At 40.9% G+C, this 13,098-nt stretch overlaps 1 protein-coding gene across 1 annotated transcript in view; it reads right to left on the bottom strand.

Moving 5' to 3' along the window:
• Positions 1–13,098, bottom strand: part of SORCS3 (sortilin related VPS10 domain containing receptor 3) — a 979,390-nt gene that overhangs the window by 223,903 nt on the left and 742,389 nt on the right. The window contains exon 5 of the mRNA NM_001205986.3: positions 7,257–7,330. Within this exon, the coding sequence (NP_001192915.3) occupies positions 7,257–7,330 (74 nt within the window). The remainder of the gene's footprint in view (positions 1–7,256; positions 7,331–13,098) is intronic.

Below are 13,098 nucleotides of genomic sequence, written 5' to 3'. Positions count from 1 at the left end.
GCAAAGGGCCTCTAAATCTGATTCTATCAGGTCGATGCCTAAATCCCATTATTCGAGATTGCAAATGACTGTGTTTGCAAAATTGTAGAGGCTGCTTCAAAAATTCCGCCCATAATGGTAACTTTGTTTGAAAAGACCTTGATTTTCCAGGAAGCAATCTCAGGCCATTCTGCCTATCCCTTAACTCTCCTTCTGTCATGGGTAATGTATTAACAGACAAAGGATGACTCGCCGTGCAGTTCCTCAGGAACCATAGTTTAGGAGCTTATCCTTGAAGCAAAACACAGAACACATTCCAGAACAGGTGAGATCTCAGAGTTTAAATTGAAGTAATGATGTAAGAGGGTTCACTAGCCACGTTATCTCAAGGTAATCATGTCCCATTTTCACCTCCTGCTTCTCTGCTCTGTCTTCCACTCTCACAGCCACTACTAGGCTGAGCTAGGTAAGTCCAGGACTGAGATAAATGGGATTTTTATAAGTAAGATTAGCGCTTCACTGAATGGGAATCTGCACACTGGGCTCACCCTCACACAAACACACACAGGCATCAAAGAGTATACTCAGAGAGCAAAATCATGCCATCAGAATGCAAAACAGAGTAAAACAGAATATAATGAAACAAGCTCAGACAATCTCACTAGAAAACCTAGCAGCTAAAAATAACAAATGTGTATTGTCTCACAGTCCTGTGTGTCAGGAATCTGGGCATGACTCCTCTGGGTGCCTCTGTCTCTAGGTCTCTCACAGGCTTGATGTGCTGGCCAGAGCTGCAGTCTCCCCTGAAGGCCTGACTGGAGAAGGACCCACCTCCCAGCTCACTCACAAGATTGTTGGCAGGATTCAGCCATTTCTCACTAGAACTGAGCTGTTGGACTGAGGCCCTCACTTCCTCACTGACTACTGACTGCAACCTCCCTCAGTTCCTTATCATATGGGCCTCTCTGCAGGGCAGCTCACAAAGCAATCACAAGGTCCCTAAGACAAAAACTTTTGAAGATGAATCTCTGAAGTGTCATCTTTCCATTGGTGCCACGCTCTAGTCACCAGAAGCAAGTCACTAAAAGGAGTTCAAACTCAGTGAGAAGGTGCCCAGAAGACAGAGGGCACTGGGGACCATCCGGAAGCTGCCTGCCCCAAGAATGAAGTCAATGTTAATTACAAGGAGACTCATACTTGCATATGTTTTAGGTGAGAACATACAACAGCACACAACAGACATCTTTAAAGAAAGGTATTAAAGATACTCAAAATGTATATATTTTGATGTAATTATTCTCCTTTTAGTAGTGATTAAACCAAAGTTATTGGACTCTAACAATCACCTGCTCCCCCTCCTATGTTTTCTAAGGGCTGTGCAGCAAAGATTGATTTCCTGGAGGGAAGGGTAAGAGTGACAGATGGTGAGATGAGCTTTTTCTATATAAGAAAAGCTGATGATACCTGGGGAGGAAGGTGTGTGGGGTACAAGGTATTCTCTGGAAGGGGCCATGCTGTGGACAATGAACTTCTGTGACTGAGAATAGTTTTAGAGCCCATGGAAAGAGAAGGAAAAGATGAGACAGTAACTACCATGATGATCAGGATCTTGGACTGTTAGATATGGACAAAGGAAGTTTTATAAAAGCTTGCTGTGTGCTGTGAGATGTGATGCTGCTTTGCAACTCTTTTAAGAAAACGTTCAATAAAAAACATTATTTCCCTAAAATGCTTCAGTGTTGAATTTTGGTCATTCCATTTGAATGTGACAGTCTGTTGAGACTGAGAAAAAACACACGTTTTTATTTGGGCTACCAAGGACACTTGTCCAAGGAAAAAATCCTAGATATTAAGGAAATATGCATAAAATATTAAACTATTATTTATGACAATGAAAAATATGAAAATTTCCAATGGTCAATAAAAACAGAGTTATAAAGTATGTCTCTTTACATAATGAAGTGTTGCATAGACAATTAAAATGATTATAAAGATTTTATAATATCATAAAATTGTTATAATAGAACATTAAAAGGGGAGAAGGCAGATTATAAAAATTCATGTGCAAAATATTTAAGCTATGTATAAAAGAGCATATGCATACAAAGAGACTGGAAAAAACAAGAACAATGGAAGATTGGAAAGGAAATATTGTGATGAAAGGAGTTTTTAGTCCATACCCTTCCTTTCTTCTTTAAAAGATATATTCCTAGGACATTCTAGCTCTACACACCAGACGAGACATGTTTTGCTTTTACATTTTTCCTACCCTCCCTAATGACCTTTCTGAAAGAAGAAAATAGAAGCTGCTGGCACAACCATCATTAGAAATCTACAAAGAGTAAGCCAAATTAAATCAAAGGACAGAGGAGATGTGAAGCCCATACTGACTGTCCCTGCATGCCATCCACTCCAGCCTGCAGCCAGGCACTGTTACAGCTTCAAAGAGCCATCCATCAGGAACCCTCCTCTCCTTGAGCGCCCTGAAGTGGGCTGATCTAGAGCTTGTTCCACACCTGTTGACTTCTTATAGGGCTTTCTTTTTTCTTCTACTCTAAAGACCAGTCCATTTTTACAGCCCAAAGACCCCAAAAAAGGGGTAAGAATTTAAGTTCCTGGCAGCTTTGGGTGTATTACTTTATCAGACATTCTCCTGCAGTGACATCAAGGAAAAACAAAGGGACCCTGGTCTTTCAGGAGAGAGAACAATTAAGGGGAAGTCAGTAAGAAAGAGACATAGGAGACATTCTTTCTCTTGTTCATGATACTACACAAACAAATGCTATCAGGGATCAGAGGCACTTAGAGGCCAGCCCAGTTACACAGAGAACTCAGCAAGGCCTAGGATGCCTGTCCCCTCATCAGAAAAGAAGCCAGAGGAGGGTGAACACCTAGGGAGACTGAGGGGCCACCGAGGTAAAGCTGTGAACCATAACAAGTATTCAAATTGGATGTGCAATGAAAACAATCTTCCCACTGCAGAATGTGCCTGCCTGTTAAATATCTCCCAGCGGAAGAGTGGAGGTACTATTCATTTGCAGCTCAGTAGGCTATTAAACAAAAAAAAACACTTTTCCCTCTGATACCCCTGCCCAAGAAGAGACTAGAGAAAGATTACAGTAGGATACTTAGCTCCTCCTGTGTTCTCCCTGCAAACTAAACTTGCTAAAGCAACTGGGGTGATGAAGAGGAGCATGACAGGGCTAGTAATCTGCCTGTTAACCACATATCAAATGAGTGAAAGGGTCACACATAAAAGAGTCTACATGTCAGTCTGATGCTCAGGGCATGATGGTGGAGTCACTCCATAGTGCAAGATTCCTAGGTGACCTCTCTTGATGGCATTAGAACATCTGGAATTCATAAAGAAAATTTTACCTCTAATGAATCTTTTATTATTAATGCTAATATTATGGCCCATGGGAAAATTATGGCCCATGCCCTGTCTAACTCATAGGCACTGTAGGCCACAAAGGAGGAAATGAATAATCATGATACCCCTTAGAGTTCTTGATGCATTTTCACAGCCATTACACTGATCGTCATCGTAGATGGTTGATTCTTCTGCACCCTTGGCAGAAATCATTTCTATATCACGGTGTTCTTCCCCACAGGTCCCCTCTAGGTTGCTACTTTCCACCAACTGAGGCAGTATAGGAGAAGAAACCTAGCATTCATGAAGGATCTATCCCTAGAAATTTGAAAATCTCCAAATTATAGACAACAGTATTTGGGCAATATTCCGTCTGGGTTGCATGTTTACTCTATTTGTCTACTTACTGCAAGATAAGTCTTTTACTTCAATTTCTTGTTTTGGGCATGACTGCCCTTCCCTCCATGTATCTCTGTCAGCCCCAATACCACTTCACTCTGCATCATCCCTCAAAAAGAAGCAGTTTTAAGGCTTTTGGCTGTTGATTTGTCTTGTTTTTATGACATTCAGAAAAATCAAGACTCAAGAAAGAGTGAGGACAATAAAGTTAGGTTGAGATGTGGCTTCTTGGACCCATTCAATTGTTACTAGATGTACACAGGAAAAGTCTCACCGGGCATAGGATTTTCTGGATCCCAGAAAAAATGACCAATCAATTACATGTTATGGTCTTCAGAACCTGATGCTAGGAAAGATAGAAGGCAGGAGGAGAAGGGGACGACAGAGGACAAGATGGTTGGATGGCATCACTGACTCAGTGGACATGAGTTTGAACAAGCTCTGGGAAATGGTGAAGGACAGGAGGGAAGCCTAGCAGGCTTCAGTCCATGGGGTTGCAAAGGGTTAGACAAGACTGAGCAACTGAATAAATTCAGAACTACTAATAAATATAGTACTTAAAGACATAACTTACAAATTATAAATCTGAAACAGAGAAATAAAATTGCCAAGAGTCCAATTCTGAAAGGATGGTATCTTGTCCTTTCAATAACTATATGAAGTTAACAGGAAGAATACCGTTTCCATTTATATGGATTCAGAGACCAGACCCCCGAGAGGCTCTGTCTTAACCAAAGCTGTGTTCTATACCCTGACAAATGCACACTTTGTCTTTCCTCAAGGAGGTATCGAGTCAATATTTCCATGCCTAACCCATACAAGCCAAGTCTTTTCAGCATAAGAGCTTTCCACAATCATGATTCTATCAATGGGGGCGGGGGCGGGGGGGAGGTCTATGTGTCTTTCTCTACAACTCCAGTGACACCTAAAAGAATAATCGTGGCAATTATATATCAGAAACAGAGAAGTGATAATTACAAAAATGGAATTTTCAGCTACTACTTGGCTAGCCAGCACAGGCACTAACTTTTATATTTCCCCATGGGGGCATATATGAAAGAAGCACAGGGTGGAAAAGAAATGAAACATAATTACAGGACCTGGGGATTTACTCTTTTTGCTCTATAAAAGAAGGGGGAAGGCAGACAGAATCTGGAACATTCCCTTCTTGCCCTCTGCAAATAGGAAAATGCTACCCTTCATCCACTTAATTTAATTTCCTTCAGGAATGATGACAAGGCTTATCCAGTCTACTGTACTTCCGTTCTTCATCAACTTGACTTCCTAGTCAGCTAACTGCCTTACCATCTCAAGAATTTGTTTCAGAAACAGCAGAGGGTTTTGTTTATTTATTTATTTATTTATTTTTTTTTGAGGGACTTTTGAGTGATGGTTGGGCTTCCCTGGTGGCTCAACTTGTAAAGAATCCGCCTGCAATGTGGGAGACCTAGGTTTGATCCCCAGGTTGGGAAGATCCCGGGAAGAAGGAAACAGCTGCCCACTACAGTATTCTGGACTGGAGAATTCCATGCACTATTCTACAGGGTTGCAAAGAGTCGGGCATGACTGAGCAACTTTCACTTTCCACTTTCTTTTTGAGTGATGGTATGCCGAAGAATTGATGCTTTTGAACTGTGGTGTTGGAGAAGACTCATGAGAGTCCCTTGGACTGCAAGGAGATCCAACCAGTCCATTCTGAAGGAGATGAGCCTTGGGATTTCTTTGGAAGGAATGATGCTAAAGCAGAAACTCCAGTACTTTGGCCACCTCACGCGAAGAGTTGACTCATTAGGAAAGACTCTGATGCTGGGGTGGATTGGGGGCAGGAGGAGAAGGGGACGACAGAGGATGAGAAGACTGGATGGCATCACTGACTGGATGGACGTGAGTTTGAGTGAACTCCTGGAGTTGGTGATGGACAGGGAGGCCTGGCGTGCCTCGGTTCATGGGGTCGCAGAGTCGGACACGACTGAGCGACTGAACTGAACTGAACTGAATTGACACTGAGAAACTGGTCCATCTTAGCTGAGCAAAAGGCAGTAATTATATAACTAGCACATCAGAAAAACAAATATTTCCTTTTTCTGTCTCAGTCTATTGAAAAAATCTTAATATAATTCTAAATACAGACCAAATAATAATTGAAATAGTAGTTATAGAACAAATAATAATTGGTCTGCAAAGGGAAAAATGACTGGGAATAGTCCAGGCATTGAGGTAAAGCAGTACTACCAGTTCCCTTTTTTCTCCAAGTACTTTGTATATAATAAGACATAGTTGATTTTCACAGTGTGCTTCAGCAATCATCATTTTAACTCTGAACATAGTTCTGTAGGTGCAGAGGGGATAGGGTGAAATGTTGCTTCCAAAGATGCTGGTTGTATATATATATATATGTTCAAAGAAGCATATATGTACATCCCCCCACTGCTCCCCCACACCACCCCTAACTTGTGGAAGGCATGAAGGGTCATCTCGTGACTCTTTAAGGGAGCTGAACTAAGGTATTAATATGAGACATGGAATATGTACTACTTTTAAGTACTGTTCATTTTGTTTCTGTTTCTAATTAAGCACATAATTAAGCATATTATACACTTTGGTATATGCTTCCTACATACCTTCCTAGATATATTTGGCCATCGCTTCTGCAGAAATGAAAGCATGATACATGTTAGAAGCATTTCATATAGCTAGGAAGAGTAAAAAGTAAACCTTATACCAAACCAAGTTTACTCTGCTACAATCAAATTAACAATAGAATTCGTGTATAAAAAATACCAGTTAATAACACTTTCTGAATAGGGGAAAGGGCTAATTTTCCAGCTGAAACGTATTCACTCCTTGAAAAACTTGTCAAAATGTGCTCCACAGAAGTTGTTCTAAAGGATGATCAGGTATGACATGAGAAAGGGATTCTGGAGTAAAGTGAGTTTGGGAATCCGTGACTTCATGTCTGGCAGCTTCCTTTACTCTGCATTTCTCCAGAGGCTCTAATATCCTAATGTGAATCCTGAGTCTCCACGAGGCCAGAGTTGGATAACTGTTACCTAAAATTATGTGACCGTAGAAATGCTTTTGGAAGGAGAAGCACTGCTAGTGTTCTTCATAGTACGTTTTAGGAAATGCTTGCTTTTTAGAATAGGTTCATAAAATATCTACTTTTTACTAAAAGAGGGGAGATTAATACATAGCTAAGAGCACCCAGTCATGACCTTCTCAAGAAGCTCTCTGGTCCAAGGCTTCTCACTTCAATGTGCATATAAAATCACCAGGGATTATGCTATATGCAGAGTTCTGCTTAATAAGTTTCAATGTGCCCTGAGATTCTGTATTTCTAAAACTTCCCAAGTGATGCTAATGCTACCAGTCCATGAACCAAAATGAGTAGCAAAGGGCTAGGACACACAATGACCTCAAGTGCTGAAAGTGTCCAGAAATTGCCAGAGAGCCAAGTTGCCTGATTCCTATCCAAGAGAGTGGTGAGACTGTGGATGGGGCTTACCAGTAAAACCTGTTGGGTGTGATGCGTTCATGCATGAGTTGCCACCGTCTTCCAAAGTCCATGGAGCTGTAGAGCTGCAAAACAAGGAAGTGAGCAGAGCATAAGCGTCAAGTGACACTGTTTAACAGAAAGATATGTGCCATCCTTCTGGAGATGAACAATCCAACCCACCAGAGTGCCTAACACACTCAAGTAGACATGCATCCTATCCAGATAAAAATATTATGAACATGACTGTGCTATGCTTATCATGGGGTCTTCTAGCTCAATATATACCCAATCAGCTGAGGCTTTTGAGTTGAGTGTAAACTATTTCTGATGCTATCCATGTCCCACTTTTAGAGGTAAAACCTTTAGTAAAATTATATCTTCCTATTTTCTTCAAATTCCATGAAGTCTTTAGCTATATCTAAAATAACTCAGCAACACTAATTTTTAAAATATTTACTGAACAACTCTTACATGAAAGGCACTCTGATAGATAAGAAGATAAGAAAGAGGTAGATTCTGTGCTCATAGGAAAAATAAGACACATGGGTAAAAATGCTCATCAGCTGATACCTGAGCCAATATTACATGCAAAATATTGTACTCTCAGCTTTATCTCTTACTTTATGAATCTTTCCTAAATGAAATGGACCTTTCAATGCCACTCAAGATATCAGGCTCATTCACACTCTCATCTCTGTGTAAGATGGCAAGGATAAGACCACTCTTGTGCCTCAGAGTGCATGCAGGGCCAGTGCAAGTGTGGCTTCTTCCCCAAAGCTTTTTCTGATCTACTGATCTGATCTTCTGATCTGAGCCCACTCACTATTCTTCCCTTTCAATTCACTGCACTCATCATTTATTTCCACTGAGCACTTATCATGGGTAAAATATAGCATGTCTTTCAGATTTGATTGCATTATTTAATTGTATTTATACTCCTTGAATACATACAAAGTGTTCACTAAGTATGTATCGTCTAAATCAGTAATTAAAACAGGTAGGTGAAGACAGGTATCAACTCATGGAATGAGAAAAAACAACAGCAACGACAGAAGAGCCCCACGACTTTGGAATTTAAAAAAAACAAACAACAAAAACCCTCTGCAAGGCCAAATGACTCAGATCGCACATTCTCTTATTTATGAATGCAGAGTCTGACCCTTTATAACACAAAAGGGAAAACTCAACATCCCTGTAAGAGACTCACCAGGAGTGTGGAGTTTATTTTTCATTGAATACCTAAAAGTATAATATCTGAATGTGACTGATAATGGAATAATAATGATGTTTATTATTATTTATGTATTATTATTATTAATGTCTGACAGTGTTGCTCTTTCACATACCTTTTAGCCTTACAAGGACATGGAAGGGAAGGCAAGACAATTATTACTGATGGAAAACCCTGCTCTCAAACATCCTCTGATCCACTCAGGCACAGTTAACCACTTCCTCAGAGTGTCATCACTGTACATACTACCTGCCTCCAAGAAGCTGCTCACACTTAGTCATTACTGGTTAGCTCTCCCCTCCCTAGACGGAGAGTCAATAGAGGGGCAGTGATCATGCCTTATTCACCTCTGTGGTCACACAATGCCTGGTATATAACCAAAGAACACACAAAGCTGTTTTAATGAGACAGTCCTAGAGAAATGACATTTTGGTCAAATGAACTATCAATAGGATTTAGGTTTTTGGAGGCCCTAGCTCACATCTCCTTCCATGGAATCACAATGCCTAATTTATACGGAGAATTCCATCATGTTTACACTTTTCCACAAACATCTACAAATGGGGAAACTGAGTAAGGCAGAGGTAGGTGGCCTTCAAGTTCACGGGAATGGGGTCAGGAGAAGGCCACACATGTAATCCCAGTAGCTGCTGACCCACAGTGCTCTCCAGTGTACCACACCCAGCAACGTTTCCACCTGTAAACTGTGAGCCCATAATCTCACAGTGCATACAGAATTAACTTTTGTAGGAACTTCTGGTAATCTCAAAAAAGTTGTGAGGGGCCTGGAGAAGCCTGGTCCCATTTCAGTTTCATTCAGCAAATATTCATTGAACATTGTCACCATGTTTCATTCAGCAAATATTCATTGAACATTGTCACCATGAACTACATTTTGGAAGTCTTCTTTTGGTCTGGTAATTAACAGATATGTTTGTGTGATGTTTTATATATATAGAAAACCTGAAGACACTGAAAGATACTGAAGACGCTGAAACTCAGTTCTACAAAGGGACTGTGGCAACAATACGGAAAGCCAGGATATCCAAGCTGATTGAGCTGATTCCAGGTTTAATACTATACCACAGCAACTCCACCAGCTCTCATGGTTTTTATTCAAACTGGGCTTTCACTCTGTGAAAGTGAAAGTTGCTCAGTCATGTCCAACTCTTTGTGACTCCATGGACTATAGAGTTCTCCAGGCCAGAATACTGGACTGGGTAGCCACTCCCTTCTCCAGGGGATCTTCCCAACCCAAGAAGTGCCAAATACTATATGTGTCCAACTGTGCACATGGAAAAATGGGCAAAACTATTGTCCCATTGCTCCGAGTCTCTTTCTTCATTCACCAATGTGGTGAATAAAATGATTCAATGGACATGAGCTTGGGAAAACTTCAGAAGATGGTGAGGTACACAGAGGCCTGGCATACTGTAGTCCATGGGGTAACAAAGAGTCAGACACAGAGTCACAAAGAGTTCAGCCACAAAGAGTGGCTGAACAACAACAGCAGCTCTACACCATAAGAGCACTCAACCACATTTAATTATTCAGGAAGCTAAAAGGGTAACCACATCTGGCCCTCAAATATACACAGTTCCACCATGTCAAAGAAGAAGTTGAAGCTGAATGGTTCTATGAAGACCTACAAGACCTTTTAGGGGACTAGAATGCAAAAGTAGGAAGTCAAGAGATACCTGAAATAACAGGCAAATTTGGCCTTGGAGTACAAAATGAAGCAGGGCAAAGGCTACAGAGTTTTGCCAAGAGAAGGCACTGGTCATAGCAAACACCCTCTTCCGGCAACAAAAGAGATGACTCTACACATGGACATCACCAGATGGTCAACACCGAAATCAGATTGATTATATTCTTTGCAGCCAAAGATGCAGAATCTCTATACAGTCAGTAAAAACAAGATGAGGAGCTGATTGTGCCTCAGATCATGAACTCGTTATAGCCAAATTCAGACTTAAATTGAAGAAAGTAAGGAAAACCATTAGACCATTCAGGTATGACCTAAATCAAATCCCTTATGATTATACAGTGGAAGTGACAAATAGATTCAAGAGATTAGATCTGATAGACATATTGCCTGAAGAACTATGGATGGAGGTTCATGACATTATACAGAAGGCATTGAATAAGACCATCCCCAAGAAAAAGAAATACAAAAAAGGAAAATGGTTGTCTGAGGAGGTCTTATAAATACCTGAGAAAAGTGACAAATGAAAGGCAAAGGAGAAAAAGAAAGATATACCCACTTGAATGAAGAGTTCCAAAGACTAGCATGGAATGATAAGAAAGACTTCCTCAGTGATCAATGCAAAGAAATAGAGGAAAACAATAGAATGGGAAAGACTATAGATCTCCTCAAGAAAATTAAAGATACCAATGAAATATTTCATGCAAAGATGGGCACAATAAAGGACAGAAATGGTATGGACCTAACGGAAGCAAAAGATATTAAGGGTGGCAAGAATACACAGAAGAACTATACAAAAAAGATCTTCATGACCCAGATAACCATGATGGTGTGATCACTCAACTAGAGCCAGACATCTTGAAATGTGAAGTCAAGTGGGTCTTAGGAAGCATCACTAGGAACAGAGCTACTGGAGGTGATAAAATTCCAATTGAGCTATTTCAAATCCTAAAAGATGATGCTGTGAAAGTGATGCACTCAATATGCCAGCAAATTAAGAAAACTCAGCAGTGGCCACAGGACTAGAAAAGGTCAATTTTCATTCCAATCCCTAATAAAAACAATGCCAAAAAATGTTCAAATTACCACACAATTGCACTCATTCACACACTAGCAAAATAATGCTCAAAATTCTCTAAGCCAGGCTTCAGTACTATGTGAACTAAGATGTTAAAGCTGGATTTAGAAAAGGCAGAGGAACAAGAGATCAAATTGCCAACATCCACTGGATCATCAGAAAAGCAAGAGAGTTCGAGAAAATCATCTACTTCTGCTTTATTGACTAAGCCAAAGTGTACTGACTTTGGATCATAACAAACTGTGGAAAATTCTTCAAGGGATGGGAATACTAGACCACTTTACCAGCCTCCCGAGAAATCTGTGTGCAGGTCAAGAAGCAACAGTTAGAACTGGACATGGAACAACAGACTGGTTCCAAATCAGGAAAGGAGCACATCAAGGCTGTATATTGTCACCCTGCTTATTTAACTTATATGCAGACTTATATCATGTGAAATGCTGGGCTGGATGAAGCACAAGCTGGAATCAAGATTGCTGGGAGAAATATCAGTGACCTCAGATACACAGATGGCACCACCTTTATGGCAGAAAATGTAGAACTAAAGAGCCTCTTGATGAAAGTGAAAGAGGAGAGTGGAAAAGTTGGCTCAAAACTCAACATTCAGAAAATTAAGATTATGGCATCTGATTTCATCACTTCATGGCAAAGATGGGGAAACAATGGAAATGGTGACACTTTTTTTTTTTTTTTTTTTGATCTCCAAAATCACTGCAGATAGTGTCTGTAGCCATGAAATTAAAAAATGCTTGCTCCTTGGAAGCAAAGCTATGACCAACCTAGACAGCATATTAAGAGGCAGAGACATTACTTTGCCAACAATGGTCCTTCTAGTCAAAACCATAGTTTTTCCAGTAGTCACGCATGGATGTGAGAGATGGACCATAAAGAAAGCTGAGTGCCAAAGAACTGATGATTTTGAACTGTGGTGCTGGAGAAGACTCTTGAGAGTTCCTTGGACTGCAAGGTGACCAAGCCAGTCCATCCTAAAGGAAATCAGTATTGAATAGTCTTGGAAGGACTGATGCTGAAGCTGAAACTCCAATACTCTGGCCACATGATGTGAAGAACTGACTCATTTGAAAAGACCTTGATACTCAGAGAGACTGAAGGCAGGAGAAGGGGACTACAGAGGATGAGATGGTTGGATGGAATCACTGACTTGAAGGACATGAGTTTGAGTAGGCTCCGGGAGTTGGTAATGGACAGGGAAGCCCAGGTGCTGCAGTCCATGGGGTTGCAAAGAGTTGGACACAATTGAGTGACTGAACTGAGCTGAACCATGTCAAAGAGGAAAATGGGGCAAAGGCTAACACACTAGTAAATGAGAGATAGGAAAGATAAATTGGAGTAGAAATGGAACAGAGAGGCTTCTTGGAGAAATGCACTTTGAGCTAGGCCTTTGGCAATAGGCGATATGGAAAAGAGTAAGTTAGATCAAGATTTTCCCAGGTGAGACACTAAGAACAAAGGTGTGAACATGGCGAAGGTCTCGGGCTGAGTTCTGGGGAGCTTTTAAGAGAAGTAAGGGACATGATGACAGTTGCTAGCAAAAAGCAGATGGAAACTGTCTATTTGTCTGCCTCCCTATTCATCCATTCACCTATTTCTGTCTTTACCTTTGTGGTGGTTGTTCATTTGCTCAGTTGTATCCGATTCTTTGCTCGCCCATGGACTGCAGCACACCAGGCTTCCCTGTCCTTCACCACCTCCCAGAGCTTCCTCAAACTTGTGTCCATAGAGTCAGTGATGCCATCCAACCATCTCATCCTTGTCCCCTTCTCCTCCTGCCTTCAATCTTTCCCAGCATCAAGGTCTTTTTCAATGAATCAGTTCT

This window comes from Bos taurus, chromosome 26 (genome assembly GCF_002263795.3).
Source record: "Bos taurus isolate L1 Dominette 01449 registration number 42190680 breed Hereford chromosome 26, ARS-UCD2.0, whole genome shotgun sequence".
In the NCBI taxonomy this organism is placed as follows: Eukaryota; Metazoa; Chordata; class Mammalia; order Artiodactyla; family Bovidae; genus Bos; species Bos taurus.
The sequence above is the reverse complement of the archived record's forward strand: the minus strand, read 5'-3'. Positions and strand labels throughout refer to the sequence as shown.